Below are 19,444 nucleotides of genomic sequence, written 5' to 3'. Positions count from 1 at the left end.
CTATATAAACTAGAAAGTGTCCGGACTAGAAAGTAAGATTCCCTGATTTTCCAGCATTGCTTCTTCTTCCATCCTCTCTCTTATTCTTAAGCCAGGTCTTTTTTGTCTAACACAGCCATGACCTGAAAATAACTAGCAAGCTCTTAAATTATTTTGAATTGCTTTCTGTGTACCTTCTTATTCAAACACAAATTTAAAACATAGACTAGAAAATATACCCTGCAGAAGTAGACCTACCTGTTTTTTACTCTAAAATGGTTATTAACTATTAAGAATTGAGCATTGCCTTCCTGGCAAGCTGCTAATGGATGTCCCTTGGAGTTCTGGAAAGGATATTGTTTCGGAACTAAGATTGATTCTTAGCCTCAGGTGAGCTTGAATTCTTCGATATTATTTTCAGGCCTTTATACTTTTCTATTAGGTTGACAAGTTTTATTTTTATTAAAGCATGAGTACTTCAGAAAGTTCTTAGGGTAGATAGACGTAGTATGTAATAAAAACATTGCTCTCCAGAAGAGGGGGGCATACAGATAAATAATGGGAATTTAAAATAACACTGGAGTCTTTGCCCAGGCACATTCTGACTGTTTTATACTTGAACCTAGGATATCCACAGGTTTTTGCTGTTGCTGAGAATAAAGTCTGGTGGTGCTATGGGAAATTAGAGGGAAGAAATAAGTCATAATTAGGACTGAACTGGTAGTTTTGCTTTAATTTAACCTGAAGTTTTTGGTGTTAGGTGTTTCTTGAACAGTTCCTTAATAGACAATCCACATTGCTTAAATAAATTTTGACTTCATTTTGCTGAGAAGAACAAAAGAAAATAAATCTAAGTGTTTACTTTAGTATTGGATTATTGATGACTTAACCTTTGTCTGCTTTTTTCAAATGTGCTACTTTTATAATCAGGAGAAGCACATTGTCCTGGTTAACTGAACTCAACCCTCTTAACCTGTAGGTGTCGAGGCCCTCACTGGCTGGAGGACCTTTATGCTGGGAATCCATTGAGGTGGATTTATTTGGGTGAAAAAAAGTGGATCACACATGTGTTGATACAAAGAGGAAATGGTCTTTAAATTGTGTTTTCATAAAAGGAGTTTACATGATGATGGTTATTTGGGATTTGTTTTTTGAACATGGGCATTTGGGGATTTCAGACCTTGTTTTTATTTATGTGTTTATTTTTTAAACTTCCCTCCAGATCCCAAAAGGATAATCACTTACAATGAAGCCATGGATAGTCCAGATCAATGAAGGACCAGACTGCCTATTTGTAACCTTTCTGCAGCATTAGAGCCACCGTTCATGGGGGACACAAGGCTTTTATGCTCCTAGATCTTCAACGCAGCAGAGGAACCATAAGTAGAATCACAGGATAATATATACAAATATATATATATATATATACATATATATATATAGTTATTTAAAAAAAGGCACCTGAAAGTAATTAGACTTCTTAAGGAATCAAATTTATTTCAAGAGACTACACATGGTTATTTAATCTCTGGTACTGAATAGTTTTTTTTCTTTTTTCTTTTGTTAGTTTTCGTTTTTAAGTGTGAATGCAAGTGATTAATGAATATGGACTTATTAACAAGCGTGGTTCTAAAGTTCCTGCTGTCATCCACTTGGGCAACAAATGACCCACTGGAAAGGCAAATCCACTTAAAAGATCTCTGTATCTTGTTCTGTGACTAAAGTGATACACTAATCACGGGGAACCCAGAATGATTCAACATTTTCCCCCACTCCTCCCTTGATCTTTTGGTTATACTATGAGCCCTGCGAGAATGCTGGATAAAATGCCTTGAAGTTTGCAGGGGTGTATTTTTTTAGCGAATATGATTTGCATGTCTTGCCAGGAGTTAAGCAGCCTCTGTAGGTTGTTGGGGAAATATTTTCTTTCTTTCCTTTTATTTTTTTGTGGGGTGGGGATAGGGGAGGGCATTGAAGTTCTACAGTTCTGGAATAGTTGGTGGTACATAGTTCACTTGGCTTTGGTTACATATTGGACTTTAATAAGTAAAGAATCCATGAGTGTCATTTAAAGAAAAGTTACAGAACAAACAATTGGCTTTAGATATTTAATATGGAAAAATACTCCTGTGCCCATATTTTAATGTAATTGTGTAAGTGGGAGCAAAAATATATTCTGCTTTTCAACTGTAGGTGCTCCAGACTTGCTCTCTGTCACTAACACTAAATGTGCTGTTTTTCTTGTTTTTCATCAAACATCTGAAGAGAAACTTCTGTACCTTTCTGTAAATTCTATTTTAATTTCTCAAGGGGGAAGAAAAAAGTCCATGAAAACTATGAAACTTCATGTTTTTAGCCAGTGAGGAGGTAATAAACCCTGCCTATAGAAGGTGTGTTTCCATTCAGACTATACTTCTGAGCTTATTAGCTTCTAATTATATCTTAATAAATATATTTTAATACTAGAGCAAATGGGTTTTTTAAAGAAAATAATGTGAAATTCTGGAAATTTTCTTTTGGGCAGAGAAGAGCATTAGCCCTGTCTTATCATCACATTACCATCCTGTTGCACTGCAGCTTGTATATAGCATGCTAAAATAAATTTTTTTGTGTGTGCAGAAACTAAGGGTCCAATTTAAGATTGGGTGGTGTTAGTGGCATAAAAACAAGTTCTCTGGCCTGACATAGCATTGCGTCACACACACACAGAAATTAGTATATCCATGTATGTCAAATACAGGTTAAAATAGCAGGGCATTTATATAGAGAGATGTAGTCTTCTAATAAAAGTAGACTGGATCCCCAGGGGTATTTGGGGAGAAAGTAACTACTTTTGCTCAACCCTTTTGCTTAAGAAATGTCCAGTTTTGAGCGACCGTAGTATGGATGAGTTTTCTTGTTTTGTTGATTATTTGAGGCTTTTAACAAGTAGTTTGTGAAAGAAGCTGTTGGACTCAGCATAGAGTAGAGAAAATATCTTTACAGTCTGGATTTCTGCCCTGCTTAGATTTTAAAAGTATAAGCATGGATTGCCAATTCCACTTGATGTAAACAAAACTTTTATACATAATATATATATATAATAACTTATTGTATCAGTCCAGGTTCAGAAACTTGTGGTAGGCCAGTTCCAGATAGTTTCATTTCACCTGTAAACTGTATCACTTTTACAGATATTGTAATTTTCAAATGTATAATATGTTTACAGATGTGCCCTGCATTTAGTCTGCCTTGTTCTATTTTGATTTTTGTTGAGTCTCCTGCCTGCTTGCCAAAAGCTAGGATGCTTCAGGCCCATGTACAATTGAAAGTAGAGGCATCCTTGAGCTTTAAAGCATTGAACAAACTGGAAAATGCATCATACCACATACTGAAGTGAAAGAAGTCTGTGTTTTTGTGTTTTTTTTTTTTTAATAAAAATTTTCAAAAGGTTAAAAAAAAAAAGATACAAGGTTGATTAAAGGAAAAAAAAAGGCTCCAGTTTGTTTTACAGGTTTTAAAGTTCTGCTGTGTGTTCAATTGCCTTGTGTAACCACTTGTCGCCTTAGGGCCAGATTCTCTCCCTCTCCCCTTGTCACCCTCCTTTTTTTAAACATCCATTTTGCTTACCTGGAATTTGAAAGCTCTTCTGTGTCACAACTCACAAGAAACTTTCTGGGTTTGTGATATACAGAGGTTGAATGAATACATATTTTAAAAGGAAACAAAAAAACAGCCCGCATCTGAATTTTTAATTTAGAAGCAACACTTACTTGAAAATATCTTTTGAAAGTTGTCATTGCTTTCCTACTTCCCTTCCATATCCCTCAGGCCTCCATGTTTAGAGAAGCCAAAAAGAGAATGTACCCCATCTCTGTGTTCGTCCAAAGGTTTTTGAGTCTCACTTCTAAATGAAACAATGCAACATTTCACTTTGATTTCCCCACTGAAATTTCCTTGATTATATGGTTAGAGGTATAGAGTTAGGGATGTCTCTTAACCTTCTGGAACCCTAGTGCCCCATCATATTAACTGTCAGTATTTTGGGGGCATTGGGTTAATGGACTTACTTGCCTAGGTACAAGCAGGACTTTGAGACATGTCTCCTTTGTGCTGTTTGGTAACACTTAACTCTACTTGTCGCAATCTTTCTTAGGTCCTCACACAATTCCTTACAGAGCACTTATTAAAAAAAAAAAATCTTAAGAGTTGATGTTTTCTGATTATTTTGTGTAAGCTTCAGCTGTGATTAATTTAGCACATTTAAATAACATTGATGTGTTATTGTTCGGTATAAAGAATTTTTCTTCAACTCAGAGTATTAGTACTGTAGCATAAACCAAATACAGTCTAGAGGGGGTTTTTAACATCCCTCCATTATAAAGACTGAAAAGGTGTGTGTCTGTGTGTGTGTTTGTTGAGTGCTTGTGTGTGTGAGAGAGAAGGAGATATTAAAAATTAGTAAATGAATGTGTGTAAGACATTATATTAGTATTCAGAGAATGAACTTGTATTTATTTTGTGCCATTTGTTTTCATTACACAGAATAATAAAGTCAGGTGGTTTTAATCCTTAAAAGGGTAGTATTTGAAAAATGGCACTAAGAATGAAATCATGACCTATTTTTTTAATAGCTATGAAGATACTAATTAAGGGTGAAGATTTCTTTTTTAAATCTGTCTTGATTGTAGGTGTCTGTGTCACATACCACTCTCTTGTAGATGTCTTGAATAATTCCCCTTCCCCACAAAAGACAGGGTGTATTTATCTTTCTCTTCATTCACCCCACTTTGCTGAACTGAAGTTAATTCCATAGCCTTTCCTCTGACTTCAGTAGTAATGAGCTTTCACATACAGTGTATTTACAGCATCTGTAGTTAGCCCTCCCTCCTCCTCTACTTTCTAGGAGGGGATAGACAATAACTAGGAATTTGTTAATGGCAGTTTGTTTTTCCTTGAAGTAAATGGCTGGAGAGGTTTAGAATTTTGCTGTTTTCCTTAATCATCTGCTTACCCTAATCATCACAGAATCTGCAAAAACTTTATAAAGGAAAAAAAGTGCTGCATTGTTTTTTCAAATAACAGTTTCTAGGGAAAATATGACAAACCTCAATGAGTGTTGTCCACAGTACAAAATGTGTTTCTTTCACAAAACATTACATAGCAGTGGTAGTCGCGTGCTTGGTTGTTTGGCTTGTTGCTAACCCAGTTGGAGACATCTAATAGTTTATTTTTTGCTGTAAACTTTTTTAGTGAAATTGTATGTCATGTACCAAATGGCCACAGTCAAGGAAATTTAGAAGAGGACTTTGATTTTAAATTCCTCTAAATAAGGAGGAAGTCATTCTTTCAAGGCTTTCTTCCTCAAGTTCTAGAAACAGATTAAAAGTCCACACTTCCCAAGGATTATGAGAATAGTTATGCCACTGAGCCATATCCTCAAATAACACATGATCCCTCTTGTATACCTGTGCTAACTGTGTAAAACAGACACTGTAGTGGGACAAATACATATTATGATCAGGTCTGTTAATGCTGCACCAGTTGTAGATTCTGATCAGGCGGTGTCTTTTAATGGTCCTACCCATAATTTTACTGTTGAATTTTTAAAAGAAAGGGTAGAATTTGCTCAGCTTTTTTCCCTAAAAAATGGTGATATTTGTTTAAAGGGGAGGGGCAGAGGATAAGACTAGAAGAATAATAGCTGCTTTATGTTTGCAGAGATGCATTAGGTTATCGTTAGTTCTTAATATTGATGTTATTTTCATTAATGTAATTAATTGACAGAGCACCAGGATTCTTTTATAGTGAGAAAGATGGGCTTCTGCTTTAAGTATCTTAAAATGTTTCTTTTTAAATATACATCAATCTGTTCAGATGTGTGAGAACCAGGACCACCCTGGGTTGGTTTAAAGAATGATGAATCATTGGCTTCACTCAAAAGCAAAATTTCACTTCACTCAAAATTTATCGAGTTTTAAATTAAATTTCACACCGTTTTGCTACTCAAGAAGGGTCTTACGAATAAATAGTTGTCTACACCGTAAAAACACCCAGTGAAGCATGAATGGTATGTTGCTTTTGCATTACTGGGAGTGTCAAATAGCAGTTATGGGCTAGAAACCTATGGAACAGCCATCCTCACATGTGGGTCTGCTGATTCAGACTTCCCTATTTATCCATAAGATTTTGTTTATGTCCAGAGTTCTAAAGCCATTTTATAGTACTGCAGTATCCCTTTTCTACAGCCTTATTAAAATAGCTACAGACATGTATTTTCCGGTTCAGTTTCACTTTGATTGCATATCAAAATTTTACTCTGTAGACCAATAAAACCAACTTGAGGTAAATTGCAGAGCTTTCCATAAATCCTTTTCTCCTCAGGTGCTAAACAAAGGCTCCAAAAATGGATACTGCTTTAGTAATGTCTGCTTTATTCTTAAATATTTCTTTTGCTAGGTGTAAAGATTTGGTGTTAACAAAAGTGGTTTAATATGTAAATATGAATGAATGCCTTTAGTTTGCCCCTGTTTGTCTGTTTCCTTTATCCTCCGTGGAGGAGGATCGTTTCATGATATTGAATACATTTCATTAGGTATTGTTGCATTTTTAGGATGAGAATACAACTATTTTCTGTCTTGGATTAATCCTGCTGCTGCTATGAGAAACTGAAAAATCAAGAATGTGATGCACTTTTTACATTACTATATACCATACCTTTATAGGTTGCTTTGATACATTTCCTGTAGCACAGCCACTAACAAAAGTGAATGAATTTAAAAATTCTCTTTGGGAGGGAATCAGTACAAATTATTTATGGTATTGGCCTATGAAGGACGTTAACTTAGGAAAATACAAATTCTGTTAGTATTACACATTTTGGCCTTAAAATGTCTTCTACTACTGAAAATCTTTTAAATCTTAATTTTGCTTCTGTTATTCCCTCTGCCTCAAAAAGAGGAGTTGGGAAGAATGGCTTAAAGGAAGTAGTATCATTGGTTTGTTGCTGATCTTTTAGAAAGAAAACAATTGTCTACTATATATACTGGGAGCTTATTTTTGTTTGTATACAGAGGAGAAATAATGTTGCCCCAAGCCAATCCGATTTAGTTTAATCAAATCAATCAAAACCAACTATTCTGCTTCTCTAGCGTATTTTTACTGAGGAAAGATAAACTTTTGCTACTTGACAAGAGGAAAAGTCATTTCTCAAGCACATACTCAAACTTGAAGGAGATTGAACCCAGTATGATGGAGGAAAAACACCAAATGGGGTGGAAGAATGTGAGAGAGAGATGTGGTCCAAAGCTATCTGATTATATTTTGATGTTGCCAATATTGCAAAGCCAAAATTTTAATTTGCTTATTTAATATATTTGTTGGCCAGAGATCTATTTTTATATCAATGTGCCTTGCATGTATATTAAAAAAAAAAATTGGAAAGGCCATGTTACAATGCCTGAGATAGTTGATGGTTCTTACCACCTCACTAATTTTTATGCAGTATGAAATGCTCATTCTATCGCCCAACTGGTGCTCTCTGTTTAAAGTTACAGATCTCGTCACAAACTGGAACTATTTTATAAACTGGGAAGTGATTTGATTTACTTTTTTGGTTGTTTCTTTTTTTTTTTTTTCCTTAGTCTGTTAGTGGCTGTTCTGTAGTGGGAAATAGTAAAAGGATTCTTCACTTCCTTTCCCTCCCCGCTCAGCACCTTCTTCAAGTAATGTGATGACACCATTTCTTGTGTGCTTTGAAAAAAGTTTCAGCTTGCTGTTTTCCTTTAGTGTTAGAAAAAGCATTGTTTGCAAAATCTAGGGAGATAATGGAGTCCACTTTCATTTGGAATTCTATGTGAGCTATGATCCAAGTTATTGGCTCTTTCCAACTTTAACATTTTTTATTGTTAAAGCACCTTGCTTAGAAAATTTTAAATATTTATGTCTGCAACAATTGTCTCAAAATAATGAACTGTGCAATTCTGTCATTAAAAAAAAAAAAAAAAAAAATCTGAACTCTCCCTACTGTGACTTGTTAGTTTCTCTGTATTTCCTGCCAGTGTAAATGTGAAAAGCTTTGCTTGCATTACGTTTTAGAAATGCATTTTGCACACTCGAATTTTGCCGAAGCTCCATGAAAAGGTTAGATCTAAGTAGATGAATAAAGCTATGCACATGTTTTGAAAGTTTAATTTGTGTGTCATTACCAAAAGTGACCTATCCTTATTACTTTGCTGCTCTTAGCTTTACCATGTTTAGAAGCATGGCTCAAAGTTAGAGTTCTGGGCTAGCTCATCAGTGGAACTAGAAGAGAGGAAAATTGGCACCTATTTTAATAACATAGGTTTAAAATGAGAGCTTGACTCATGTCTACTAAAGGGCTTTTTTTTGAAACGGCAGTTTTATCAGCTTTACAAACTGTTGGATACTCTTCAATGAAATTTTCGTTTATTTGATCAAATAGAAATGGGAAGTAATTGAAACTGAAGTGAAGGAAGGACCTTTGCCACATGGAGTTCTGTGACAATTCTATGTTAAACCTCTAAACCTGGTTTAAAGGTAGGATAGCCTTTTTACCTTTGCTTTAACATAAATTTGGTTTACTGAATGAATGACTGACTTGAGATAAGAATCATTCAGTTGTTTAAAGATCAAAGCACAGGTTAAAGATGATGTGTATCTTTTTAAAACTGCCCAAGCTGATTAGAACAGGTTAGAAACTGAGCTGATTTGGTTTAATTGCTGCAGTCTGCATGTACTAAATAGCTTTACTTCACATGTATGTGTACTTAAAGGTTGTGTAGATTTACTGGCCAGGTTTTGTCAAATCATCTTCTAAAAGATTGTTTTATATTCTCTTCCGGACCTTTGTAGGAGAGGCTAATATGTTTCAGTAGAGATAATACTAATGGTATTTTCCCCTTGCTCCTAGATATAAAAGAAATATTTCTGTTTTATAGCTTTTTCCTATGTATAGAAGAATATTACTTCTCTATCATCAAGTGTGCTCTTAATGTATGTTGTTGTCTTTGAAAACACAGCAAAACCCTTCTGTACCTTCACTGAAAGTGACAGTTAAAATCTAAGTCTACTAGTCAAGATGTGAAAGGTGGCCCATAATGCATGGCCTTAAAAGGCATGAATGCAGGAGTATAGCATCATCTTCGATGGCTATGGCTACTCCTCAGCATCTGTCAGTAGTTCACATGTTCAGTCTTAGAACGTTATTGGAGGAGCAAAGTAATTTCTGTGTCTTGTGTGCATCAGCACTTAGGAGCTGAGTTACCTCTTAATCTGGGGGAAAGGACAATTAATGGGCTACAATTAGGTTAGAGGATTTTTTCCCTTCCATCTCCCAATTTAAAAAATGTTTTTTCAGTGTTTGTTTTGCCCAGTCAGAATGATAGGCCTTTTCTAGATACAAGAACAGTGGCCAGAAATTTACCCTTTTGCTAAATGCTTAGGTATTTGCCATAGCTGTTTCTGATGTCATGGATTCTGAGGAAGCGTCAGTTACGTGATGATCTTCCTTTATTGGTGTCTTACTTCATGTTCAGTGTTTTAAAAATACAAATTACAAACACTCTACATCCATACCCAGATTTACTTATTTTATCAGAAAAAAAACTTGAGAAATTTGTAGATCAAATTAAGAGACAATAAGTGTACATTGTTGAATAAAAAATTTTAAAGTTTCTGAGGTGTTTGTGTTATCATCTTTTGTGTGCTTTAATTCAAAAAAACTACTGAGAACTAAGTTAAGATCGTGACATTGATAATATTTTTTTCAAAGTGTCAAATGTACAAATAATTTAAGTCTTAAATATAGCATGGTCATAGGTCATGGTTTTTTTCCTAATCATACAGCTTATTAAGGTACTTAAGAATTGGCATGTGTATGGAAAAATCGGTTGTGAGAGCAGCTATCCTGCCTTTTGTCATGACATTGAGCCTTATGTTCTTCCAGCTGAAATAAGAAACCGAAATTGAGCTAAGCAATTAAGCAATATGGCAATGCATATTTGAGAAGCTTCCTAAGTTTGTTTAGCATTGATTTGTCACAAGTGAAAAAAAGCAGTGCTAACATCAACATTAGAGTCAGGGTTAGAAAAGATGAAAAAACATTTACCAAAAGTGTGTCTGTCACTATATACACTGATACATTTGGGTTATATGCTTTCATGTTCTTTGAAATAGGGAATCATTGTCCTTGGCCAGGTAAGTGACTTACAAGGACACAAAAGGGAACTTGGGGTTTTATTGAAGCTTGTCTTTTAAGATTCTCAGCCATGTAAATGTGATTTCTATAAAGCATGGTAGTTAATTCAGTCTACAAAGTTGTTGGGTTTTTTTAATGACATTTATTGTGGATTTCAGCAGCTAACATTTGGAAGCAATATCTGAGCAGAACATAAAATTCATTCTAGATTGCTTAGCAAGGTCTCATGCTTGGGAAATTGTTACTTGGAGCTTTTAATCCACTACTGTTGGATACGGCGAATTGATTGAATCTGGGAAGTCTGGGCATGAGAACCCCACTCTCTCCAGTGTTTATAGTCTCCTCCATGATGGTCACATTCCAAGATATACTGATAACCACGGTATCCAGGATACTGGTAGCAAACCCAGCTAGAAAAGCCAAAGCAGATTGGATTATTAAAACTAGTTAGGAACCTGGTCAAGACCCCCAAACCTGAGCCTCTTTCCTCAACACAATGATATGGAAGGCTTTTAGGCTTAGAAAACAAGAGCCATCCTAAATACGCCAGGCACCATTTGTGAGCAGATACCTACAGCCAGCTGAAAATTAACCTTGATTATGAAAAAAGGTATGAGAGTAGTCAACCTAAATCCTTCCATAGAGGAATGTCTGGGGGAGGAAAAACTGAGATGCACTCACGCTCCACATTGTATCTTCATGGAACCAACTTCCTTGTTGGGCCAACCCATGGCTTGCAAGGAGGGGTAGTCATCACAGATTTCCCACTGGCGTCCAATAAAGTTTTCTTTCTCAAAGATGGTAATCTTAGACTCCTTATGATTCTGTAATGCGGGAAAAAAAATTTTTTTAAGTTTAGTACCAGTGTTAAGGCTGTCATTGTAATTCTTTACCACATTTATCAAACTCAAAACTCTCCTGGTTTACAGGAGGAAGTACATGATTGTTAATTGTAAAAATATTTCAGGCAATACAGAGATTTTAAAAATTGGGTAATCCTGTTTAATCCAATTTAATACAATAACATTTAAGTTTTTTTTTTTTAAAGGTCTTTTATACATTTATTTTTGGCTGCGTTGGTTCTTCGTTGCTGCGCGCCGGCTTTCTCTAGTTGCGGCGAGTGGGGGCTACCCTTCGTTGCGGTGCGCGGGCTTCTCATTGCAGTGGCTTCTCGTTGCGGAGCACAGGCTCTAGGCACGCGGGCTTCAGTAGTGTGGCACGTGGGCTCAGTAGTTGTGGCACGTGGGCTCAGTAGTTGTGGCTTGCGGGCTGTAGAGCGCAGGCTCAGTAGTAGTGGCGCACGGGCTTAGTTGCTCCGCGGCATGTGGGGTCTTCCCAGACCAGGACTCGAACCCATGTCCCCTGCATTGGCAGGCGGATTCTTAACCACTGCGCCACCAGGGAAGTCCCAATACCATAACATTTAAAATGTACAAATAACTGATATACTTTGGAACAACGAAAGACCAATGAAAGAAAATTATGACAGCAGGAAAAATATTTGAAACACATAGGCAACCAAAGGATTAATTGTAATGTGGAAAAGATCCCACAAATTGATAGGAAAAGTAAGTCCATGTGTGCCTAAGTGTTTGTGTGTGTGCATGGCATTGGAAACAATGTAAATGTCCAGTAGGGGATATGAAGACTACACAAGCGTTAAGAAGGCAGAGACTAACCTTTATGAAGTTCAGAAGCAGGCAAAACTAGCCTTAGTGATAGCAAGTGGAAAGGAGCAATTGATTGGAAAGGGACACAAGGTAATTTTATGGGGCAATGGAATTGTTCTCTATCTGATTAGGGTGTTGGTTATGTGGGTATACATGTTTTTCAAAACTCATAAGAATATACACTTAGGATTTGTGCATTTTACTATGTGTAAATTATATCAATACATTAGAAGGAAAAAATCAGAGTTAAAGTGAGATGAAAACATCCAGATAGGGAAATACCTTTTAGTTCTAGAGCTGTTTAGTTTACCATTTCCACTACTTGAATTTTGGTAGGACTTTAAACTAAGATGAGATCATTAACAGCTAAAATCATGAGAAAATCACATGATATAGATGAACATTTGAAAAGGTTTTAGCCTAGCCTTACTCCCAATGTAGGGATCATTTTTCAACACACTCCTCAAGGTCATCCTGCTTCTGCTTGAATTCTCCAAAAGACTAAAAGCATCCCATTCTGATGCATGATTGAATAATGCTTAGTGTTAGAAACAAGAAAGTTAGGAATCAAAGAGGTGCTGGAGCTCTTGCCTACTTCTTCAGTCATCCCACTGTACTAAAGGGTTACTTCATTTCCCTGTTTCTAGGTAAAATGCTACACAGATTGAAATTTAACTGGCCCAGGATTTACTTTTATTACGTGGTAAGTGCTCTCACTAATTATCCTATTGCACTTTTGAAGATCTGGGCTCCTGAGTATCCGCTTCCTGCCACCTATAAGAAGCCCTTACTTTTAGGTTAATAAAGATACCATCTAGGAGAGAAAAAAAGCAAATGGTAAACTTAGAAACTAAGGGAGCAGTGTTTTTCTTTTCTCTTTATACTTTTATCCTTCCTGCCACATTTCAGCATAACTGATGGGAAATAACCTAAATGTCAGTCCATATGCACCCTCTCTTATCCATCCCCCACATGCACAGAAATGAAAATTTCAGGGACTCACAGCTGAACAGATGGGGCGGAAGGACATGAGGCGCTCAATGTGGTAGGCATTACTCCCGCTCCAGGCATCCCAGCGAGGGTACTCTCCTCTCTCCAGTACAAACTGTTGCCCGCAGAAGCTGGTATGCTCATAACCAATCCAGCTGCCGAAGACAAGTAATGGTGTTTGTTCATGGTGTTCAGGGCTTACATGGCCTCATGGAGAAGGCATCTTTTGTTTTAGATGTTAACAGTGGGGTAAAATATCCAATTAAAGCCATACAAAGTAATACTTTTATCATGAGAGGTGGAGAATGAGCTGGCAGCTGCACTATGTGGGTTTGTAAATATATTTGTTTTGGGATTATCCACTGAAGAGGTGTACTTCACTGGCCTGAGTAATGAGTACTGGCAAAGTCAGTCTAAAATTATATTTCCTTTCGAAGTTACCTTATTCTCTACTTGGAGCTCCAGGTTCAGGATCTAGTGACTGACTATTGCTTTGGCTCCAGCCAAACCTATTGACTTCTTTCTAAGGAAGCAAAGGGATGAACAGGCAGCTGATGAATGACTAGTCTCTTGTTTCCTTGTCACTTTGTGGATTCTTCTGCATACCTATATATACCTATACCTTATTTATTAAAACACCTCAGATTGATTTTTCACAACCAGGTCTTGGTTACTGATGACACCTTAAAGAATTTTACTTTCAGGGTTGAAGAGCTCAATTTTGGGGGTAAGCAACTTGTGGAAGCCTATCTACATGCACGGCCAGTTCTGCCTAGGCCAAAGTAGAGTCCTTGCCTTTGTGTTTTCAGGCTGATGATCAAGGCCTCAACTAACCTGCCAAGAGTAAGAAAACAAAACAAGAGAGGGTCTTCCTTGCCAAGGAGATTAACCACCACCAAGAAACTCCTGGAAGACTACCTAGGAACTAATATGACTCTCTGGAGTTGAGTTCCGTTTTACATAGAGAAATTAGCTAACAGTGTCTGCTCTGGGACATGAAGGAGGGAAGTTAGCTGTGAAGCTGTAGCTTGATAGTTTCCTCTCTGTTTTCTGTAGGAAAGAAAAACTCAAGGGGCTTGTGGCTATTCTGAGGGAATCCCAGGCAGAAGCCTATGGGCTCCAGAAGTACAGAACTGATTACCATCACTGCCCCACCCCATGGTATATATTTCTTTAATCCCCCCCCAAATCTAATACCAAGCCACTAAGAACCTCATGTTCCTTCCAGCTTTGAGTTACTAAATTACGCATGTAGTGACTTTTTTTTTTTTTGCGATTACTTAAGTATGGAGGCTTCTCTCCCAGAAATGATTAGAGTTTGGGGGAACATCTTTCTTCCCTGATCTCCACCTTTATAGTCACATGTCTGAAGGGACCAGAAATAAGGGGCCTGATGTTCTGCGGAGGTCTGTACTCACGCGCCACATTCCACCTTGAGAGACCGGACATTGTCAAAACTGCGCTCAGAGACATTTGGGCAGGAGCTGGTGAACTCCATTCTCTTGCCCTGGAAGTTCTCCTGGTCATAGATGGTTATCTGAAATGGGATTAAAATGGGAAAACAGAGTGAGAAAGTGGTACATCAGGAAGAAGAGAGGCCCAGGCCAACATCTTAACCTGTGTCTGGCCCTATGTTTTCCATCACTAGCTGCAGCCCAGGAGGCCTGATGAGGTCTCTTCTAGTGTAGACTGGGTTAAGAAGGGGTTTGAGCTAATAGCACTGGTTGGCGGTGTTCACATGCCCAGTCGGGATGAGGCGTGGGGATTGGTTTCTGATAGGAATTGTCCTCCAGGGATGATAGCTGGCCTAGTGGACATACCAATGATTTGTGGACTCTTACTCCACCATGCTTCCTGCATAAGTGTGGCCCAGAAGCCAGGAATCTGGGAGACCCAGGGGCTTCCTGTGAATTATTTCTTAGCTTCTCCAGACACATCTGCTATAGAAACCTAAAGAGTAAAGGGAGAGTTGTGAAAAACCCCTTTCATACCTTGAACTAGAACTTGGCTCTTGAACCTGGCTAGAGGACAACTCCCAAAGCTGTGAACAGGACTCAAGAGTTGACCCAGTGAGGAAGATAAGGGTGTTGAGGGAAACTGGCTGAGGATCAGCCACTTCAGGCAGTGGTTACAACCAACCTCACGTTGGGAGTCAGGAGACCATAGTCCAATCATTTATTTGGGATCTGGTGGCAAATCTGTCCTCATTTCTGGGCCCTCAGTTTTTCCATGTCATAATCCACTTGGGCTGCTCTATTTTAAGATGATTTTAGCAGTGTGGAGGAAAATTGACCTAGAAAACTAGGTATCATTTCCCACCCATCATGGGCTTCCGGGGTCATCCTTCTTCTGTCCAAATGGGGCACCCTGAGAGAACCTTCCTGAGACAGCATCTGGATTTTGGGTGAACCCTTCCCCTACAAACTGGTGTTTTATTGGTCGGTCACTGTCCCATGGAAAAGCACAGCTCTGGGGCCTGCTCTGAGGTGGTATTATACCCCCTGCCCTGATGGAGTCCTCAATTTTCCACGTGATGGGGATGGGCTTACCTTCCATGGCCCCACAGACCCCGGCATGGGGTTAGTTTGAGCCATCTTGGTGGTTGGAAGGGATTCTGGAAGACAGAACACACACCAGTGACATGGCCTCTGGGGTGAGGGAAGAGGAGCACAGGCGAAAGTAAAAGAGGCTTGAAGTCCAGTAAACAGACTTTGGTTGGGATGCTGGCTCTGCCTCTCACTGGCTGAGCCTCAGTTGTTTTCCATCGGTAAAACTTCTATGTGCAGAGTTATTGTAAGGATTAGAAGCCATAACGCAGGTAGAGCACTGAACAGATGCCATGACCACTTGATAAACGTGGCTCTCGTCCTCTTGCCTGCCTCCAGGCACACACTGCTAGTGGCAGCATCGCCTCAGTCTTACATACCCCAATATAAACCCCTTGGCAACCATCTAGTCCAGATCCTTCATGTTACCAGTGGGTGGTCTCACTGTCACCTGGCTCCTCACAGCCCTCAAACTGACCAGCTGTGCACAGCCGTGCACCGTTTCCTCCCTACTTCTCTGCCTTCTAGACCTACCCAGCCTTGGTCTTGCCTCCTGAGACTTTGCTGCTTTCCCCAGCCTATGGTGACTTGCTTTCTTTCCTCATTTCCAGCACTCATCACAGTACTGATCTGTGTTCCTATTGAATATGTCCTGGGTGAACATCTCCATGGCAGGGCCTGGGTCTCCAGAGTGACTGATGTAGCACCATGCTGAGCCCATGTTGGGGTGGTGAGTGTTTGAGGAGGGGGACAGGCGGCATTGAAAGACTTATCGAAGGGAAGTGAGGAAGAAAAGAGGATGATAATAATAGCTAACACTTGGGCTTCCCTGGTGGCGCAGTGGTTGAGAGTCTGCCTGCCAATGCAGGGGACACGGGTTTGAGCCCTGGTCCGGGAGGATCCCACATGCCGCGTAGCGGCTGGGCCCGTGCACCACGGCTGCTGGGCCTGTGCTCTGGAGCCCGTGAGTCACAACTACTGAGCCCGCGTGCTGCAACTGCTGCAGCCCACGCGCCTGAAGCCCGTGCTGTGCAGCAGGGGGGGGCCACTGCAGTGAGAGGCCCGCGCACTGTGGCGGAGAGTGGCCTCCGCTCATCACGACTAGAGGGGGCCCACGCGCAGCAACGAGGACCCAACACAGCCAGAAATAAATAAATAAAATAAATAAATTTATTAAAAAAAAAATAGCTAACACTTAACAATGGCCCACCCTATGCCAGGCCCTGTCCTATATGCTTTACATGCATTAATGCATTTAATCTTCACAATGAGCCTATGAGGGAAGCACTATCATTATCCCCATTTTACAGATGAGGAGGCTCATAGAGGTGAGGTAGATAGAAAAGATGATAGGAAGAGTAAAGGAAGAAAGGACGGGGGAGAGGGCAAGGAGGGAGGGAAGAAAGAAGACAGGCAGGTGTACATCAGTTTTCTTAACTCAGAACAGCCATTCATGGCTTTTCCCTCTGGCTGGTATTGGCCCAGGGACTGATGCATATAAACTCTGTGGCGTAACTTTCCATTCTGAACCTCTGAACAAGCATTTCCTAGCTCTTGCCCCCCTACCTTCTCCCTATGCCCCAGGAGCCTGTCATTTCTTGGGGCCCCATGCCCCCTCCCAGCCATGGTTGCTAGGGTAGTGGTTATTGTCATGTAAATGACTCCTCTTGGGGTGGCAAGAGAAGACTACCTCCCCCAGAGTTCCCTAATCTTCTCCAGCCATCTTCAGAGGCTCTGACCACAAGGCAGGAAGACGGGGTCCTGCTTCTGGGCATGTCTCTGCAGGGGAAGGAAAGGAAGGACCAGAGCGCCCCTCAGGGCCTTACTCACCCAGCTCCTGCTGCACAGTCTGGGTCTCCATCTGGTGCCACTTCCTCTTCAGCCCTGCTCTTTATAGCCCTGCGGCTGATGCCCTCCGGCCCTGTCAGCACTCTGCTTTCCCTCTGCTTTTGTTCTCCGTGATCCCAGAGCTTTGGTGGCTCAGCCTGCTGGGCGGGCATCCCTCAGGGCTTTGTTTAAACCTGGGATACAGAAATCCAGAGAGGCCCTGCTGCCGTGGGCGAGGCTGGCTGTGCAGGCCTTGGCTGCTGTGGACTTGCTCTCAGAGCAGCTGGGAGGTGAGGACAGGTCTCTGCGTGCGTCCTTGTCCCCTGCTCTTCTCCAGATTCCTTTCCTCTCGCCACCCCAGGACCGTCTAAGACCCCACGTTGTAACAAACACATCAAAATGCACCTCCCTTCTCATACAGGATATACATTTTGGTTGTTGTTGTTTAAAAATGCAAAGGATTATTACAATTCTGAACTCTGTTTTTAAAAAAATGGTTCAGTGTGTGCTTGGAAATCTTTATTATACCATATTTATATGTATAACTATGTTAGAGTTGAATTCAGTTATGGTCAGCTAGTAGACATGACTCTCTCTGTAGCTATGTTATTAAATATTCATTTTAATTTTGCAGCTTTCTTTTTCAAATTTGGAGCCAATAAATCTTTTGAGGTTTTTAAAAAATATATTGTTTTAGGCCCTTAGCAGTCTCACAGGCCCAAGGTACCCTAACAGGTAAAATGATTTCTCCCTGGAACTTCAGGGCTCTTGGTGAGAATAGTGTGTGGTAATTGGGGGCCTCCCCAGGAGCCCTGAAAGGGAGGATGTGTTGTTCAAGCATCATAGCTACTGTGAGAAGGAGGAGGGTGCCATGGGTGGGGAGGCTCTGAGCCTGGCGGATGTGAGTTCAGATCCCAACTCCCCCTGGGTGGGTGACTGGGCAAGTTATTCAGCTTCTCTCAACCCCAAAAAAGGAGATACTATCTGCCTGACATATCGTAGGTTTATTATTACATATTATCCTACTCTCTTTCTGTTGACAGATCCTGTAGAAAATCTCATAGCAGCTTGGAGAGAGGAAGAAACTTTTCCTAGTAAAGTTCTCCCAATCCCTCTGCCAATCTCTCTGGCCTGTAACTCAGGTTTGTCTGAGCCGCCTTTTCTCAGAACCAAAAATCCAGGGGCTAGTTCTGGTATACACACAAGTATTTGCAGGTCAGGCAGAACATTCCAAATCTACTGGTCTGATGATAAGCATGATGTGCCACCCTAGGACGTTTCTGCTGCTTGATTAACTGATGGCGTCTGGATCGATGGCTGGCGAGAACAGAGTCGCCTTGGGGATCGTGGCCGGCTGGTGGCTGTGCAAGGGCTTAAGGCACCAGTTGTCCATGCTGGTGATTCTTCCTCAACTTTCCTTTTCTTTCTCCTCAGAACTGGGGTCTTGGGAAAACACTTATTTGTTCATTTGTTCATTCATTCATTCCTTAACCCCTGGACTGGCTTAGGTACCCCCACCAAGTGCTCTCATGGCACCCTGTACTTACTGATGATTGCATGGATCACACTTAGAAATTGCTTTAGAAACTAGAAATATTGGGCTCCAAGGAGGGAAACTGGGCACTTGGGGTTCGGGTATAAGACAAAACTTTTCGTAGTATATTTTTCTGTACTTTTTGAGTTTTGAACAATGTGGACATATTTCTATCAAAACAAAGTTATTTTTGAAGATAAAGAAACTGATTGCTTAATTATCTGCTTCTTCTGCTAGACGCCATCCTCTATGATGGACGGGGCTCAGTTTTGTTCATTGTTATATCTTTGGCTCTGGGCTTAGCTCAGTAAATATGTTTTGAATGAATGAACGACATCCAATGATGGGGTTTTGTGACTCTGGGGGCAGAGGTGAAACTGACATAGTCCTCACCACCCTAGCCACAACCGACCTGCTTGTGTTGTGTTTGTGCTTCATACACGCTCAACATCTCAATTTGGGAGCTTTACACACTACTGAAGTGTTAGAACCATGCAGGCTGATTGAGCCAATTTTTAATTTTTGCAGAAAAGTGGGGCTTTTACGTTTGATTGAAAAGCCCAAACCCATGAACAAAACCACTGTAAGGGGGAAGATCAAGGTCACTGTGCAAACAGTTTACAAATATCCATCCAATTTTCCTGGGGTCATAAACATCCCCAGCCTGTCCTCTATCCTCTTTCCTCAATTACCGTAAGTC

At 40.0% G+C, this 19,444-nt stretch overlaps 2 protein-coding genes across 2 annotated transcripts in view; one reads left to right on the top strand and one right to left on the bottom strand.

Moving 5' to 3' along the window:
• Window positions 1-9,654, top strand: part of NUFIP2 (nuclear FMR1 interacting protein 2) — a 29,205-nt gene extending 19,551 nt beyond the window's left edge. The window contains exon 4 of the mRNA XM_082442802.1: window positions 1,202-9,654. Coding sequence (XP_082298928.1) covers window positions 1,202-1,254 — 53 coding nt within the window. The 3' untranslated portion in view covers window positions 1,255-9,654. The remainder of the gene's footprint in view (window positions 1-1,201) is intronic.
• Window positions 2,054-17,244, bottom strand: CRYBA1 (crystallin beta A1; the record flags this gene model as incomplete). The annotated part of the gene is made up of 6 exons (XM_082440678.1): window positions 2,054-10,587; window positions 10,859-11,001; window positions 12,851-12,992; window positions 14,256-14,419; window positions 15,387-15,451; window positions 17,214-17,244. The coding sequence occupies 6 exons, from the start codon at window positions 17,242-17,244 to the stop codon at window positions 10,440-10,442; spliced, it is 693 nt and encodes a 230-aa protein (XP_082296804.1). The 3' UTR covers window positions 2,054-10,439.
• Window positions 17,245-19,444: the final 2,200 nt, after the last annotated feature.

The sequence above is a fragment of the Balaenoptera physalus genome (genome assembly GCF_965194825.1).
Source record: "Balaenoptera physalus genome assembly, chromosome: 20".
NCBI lineage: Eukaryota > Metazoa > Chordata > Mammalia > Artiodactyla > Balaenopteridae > Balaenoptera > Balaenoptera physalus.
The sequence above is the reverse complement of the archived record's forward strand: the minus strand, read 5'-3'. Positions and strand labels throughout refer to the sequence as shown.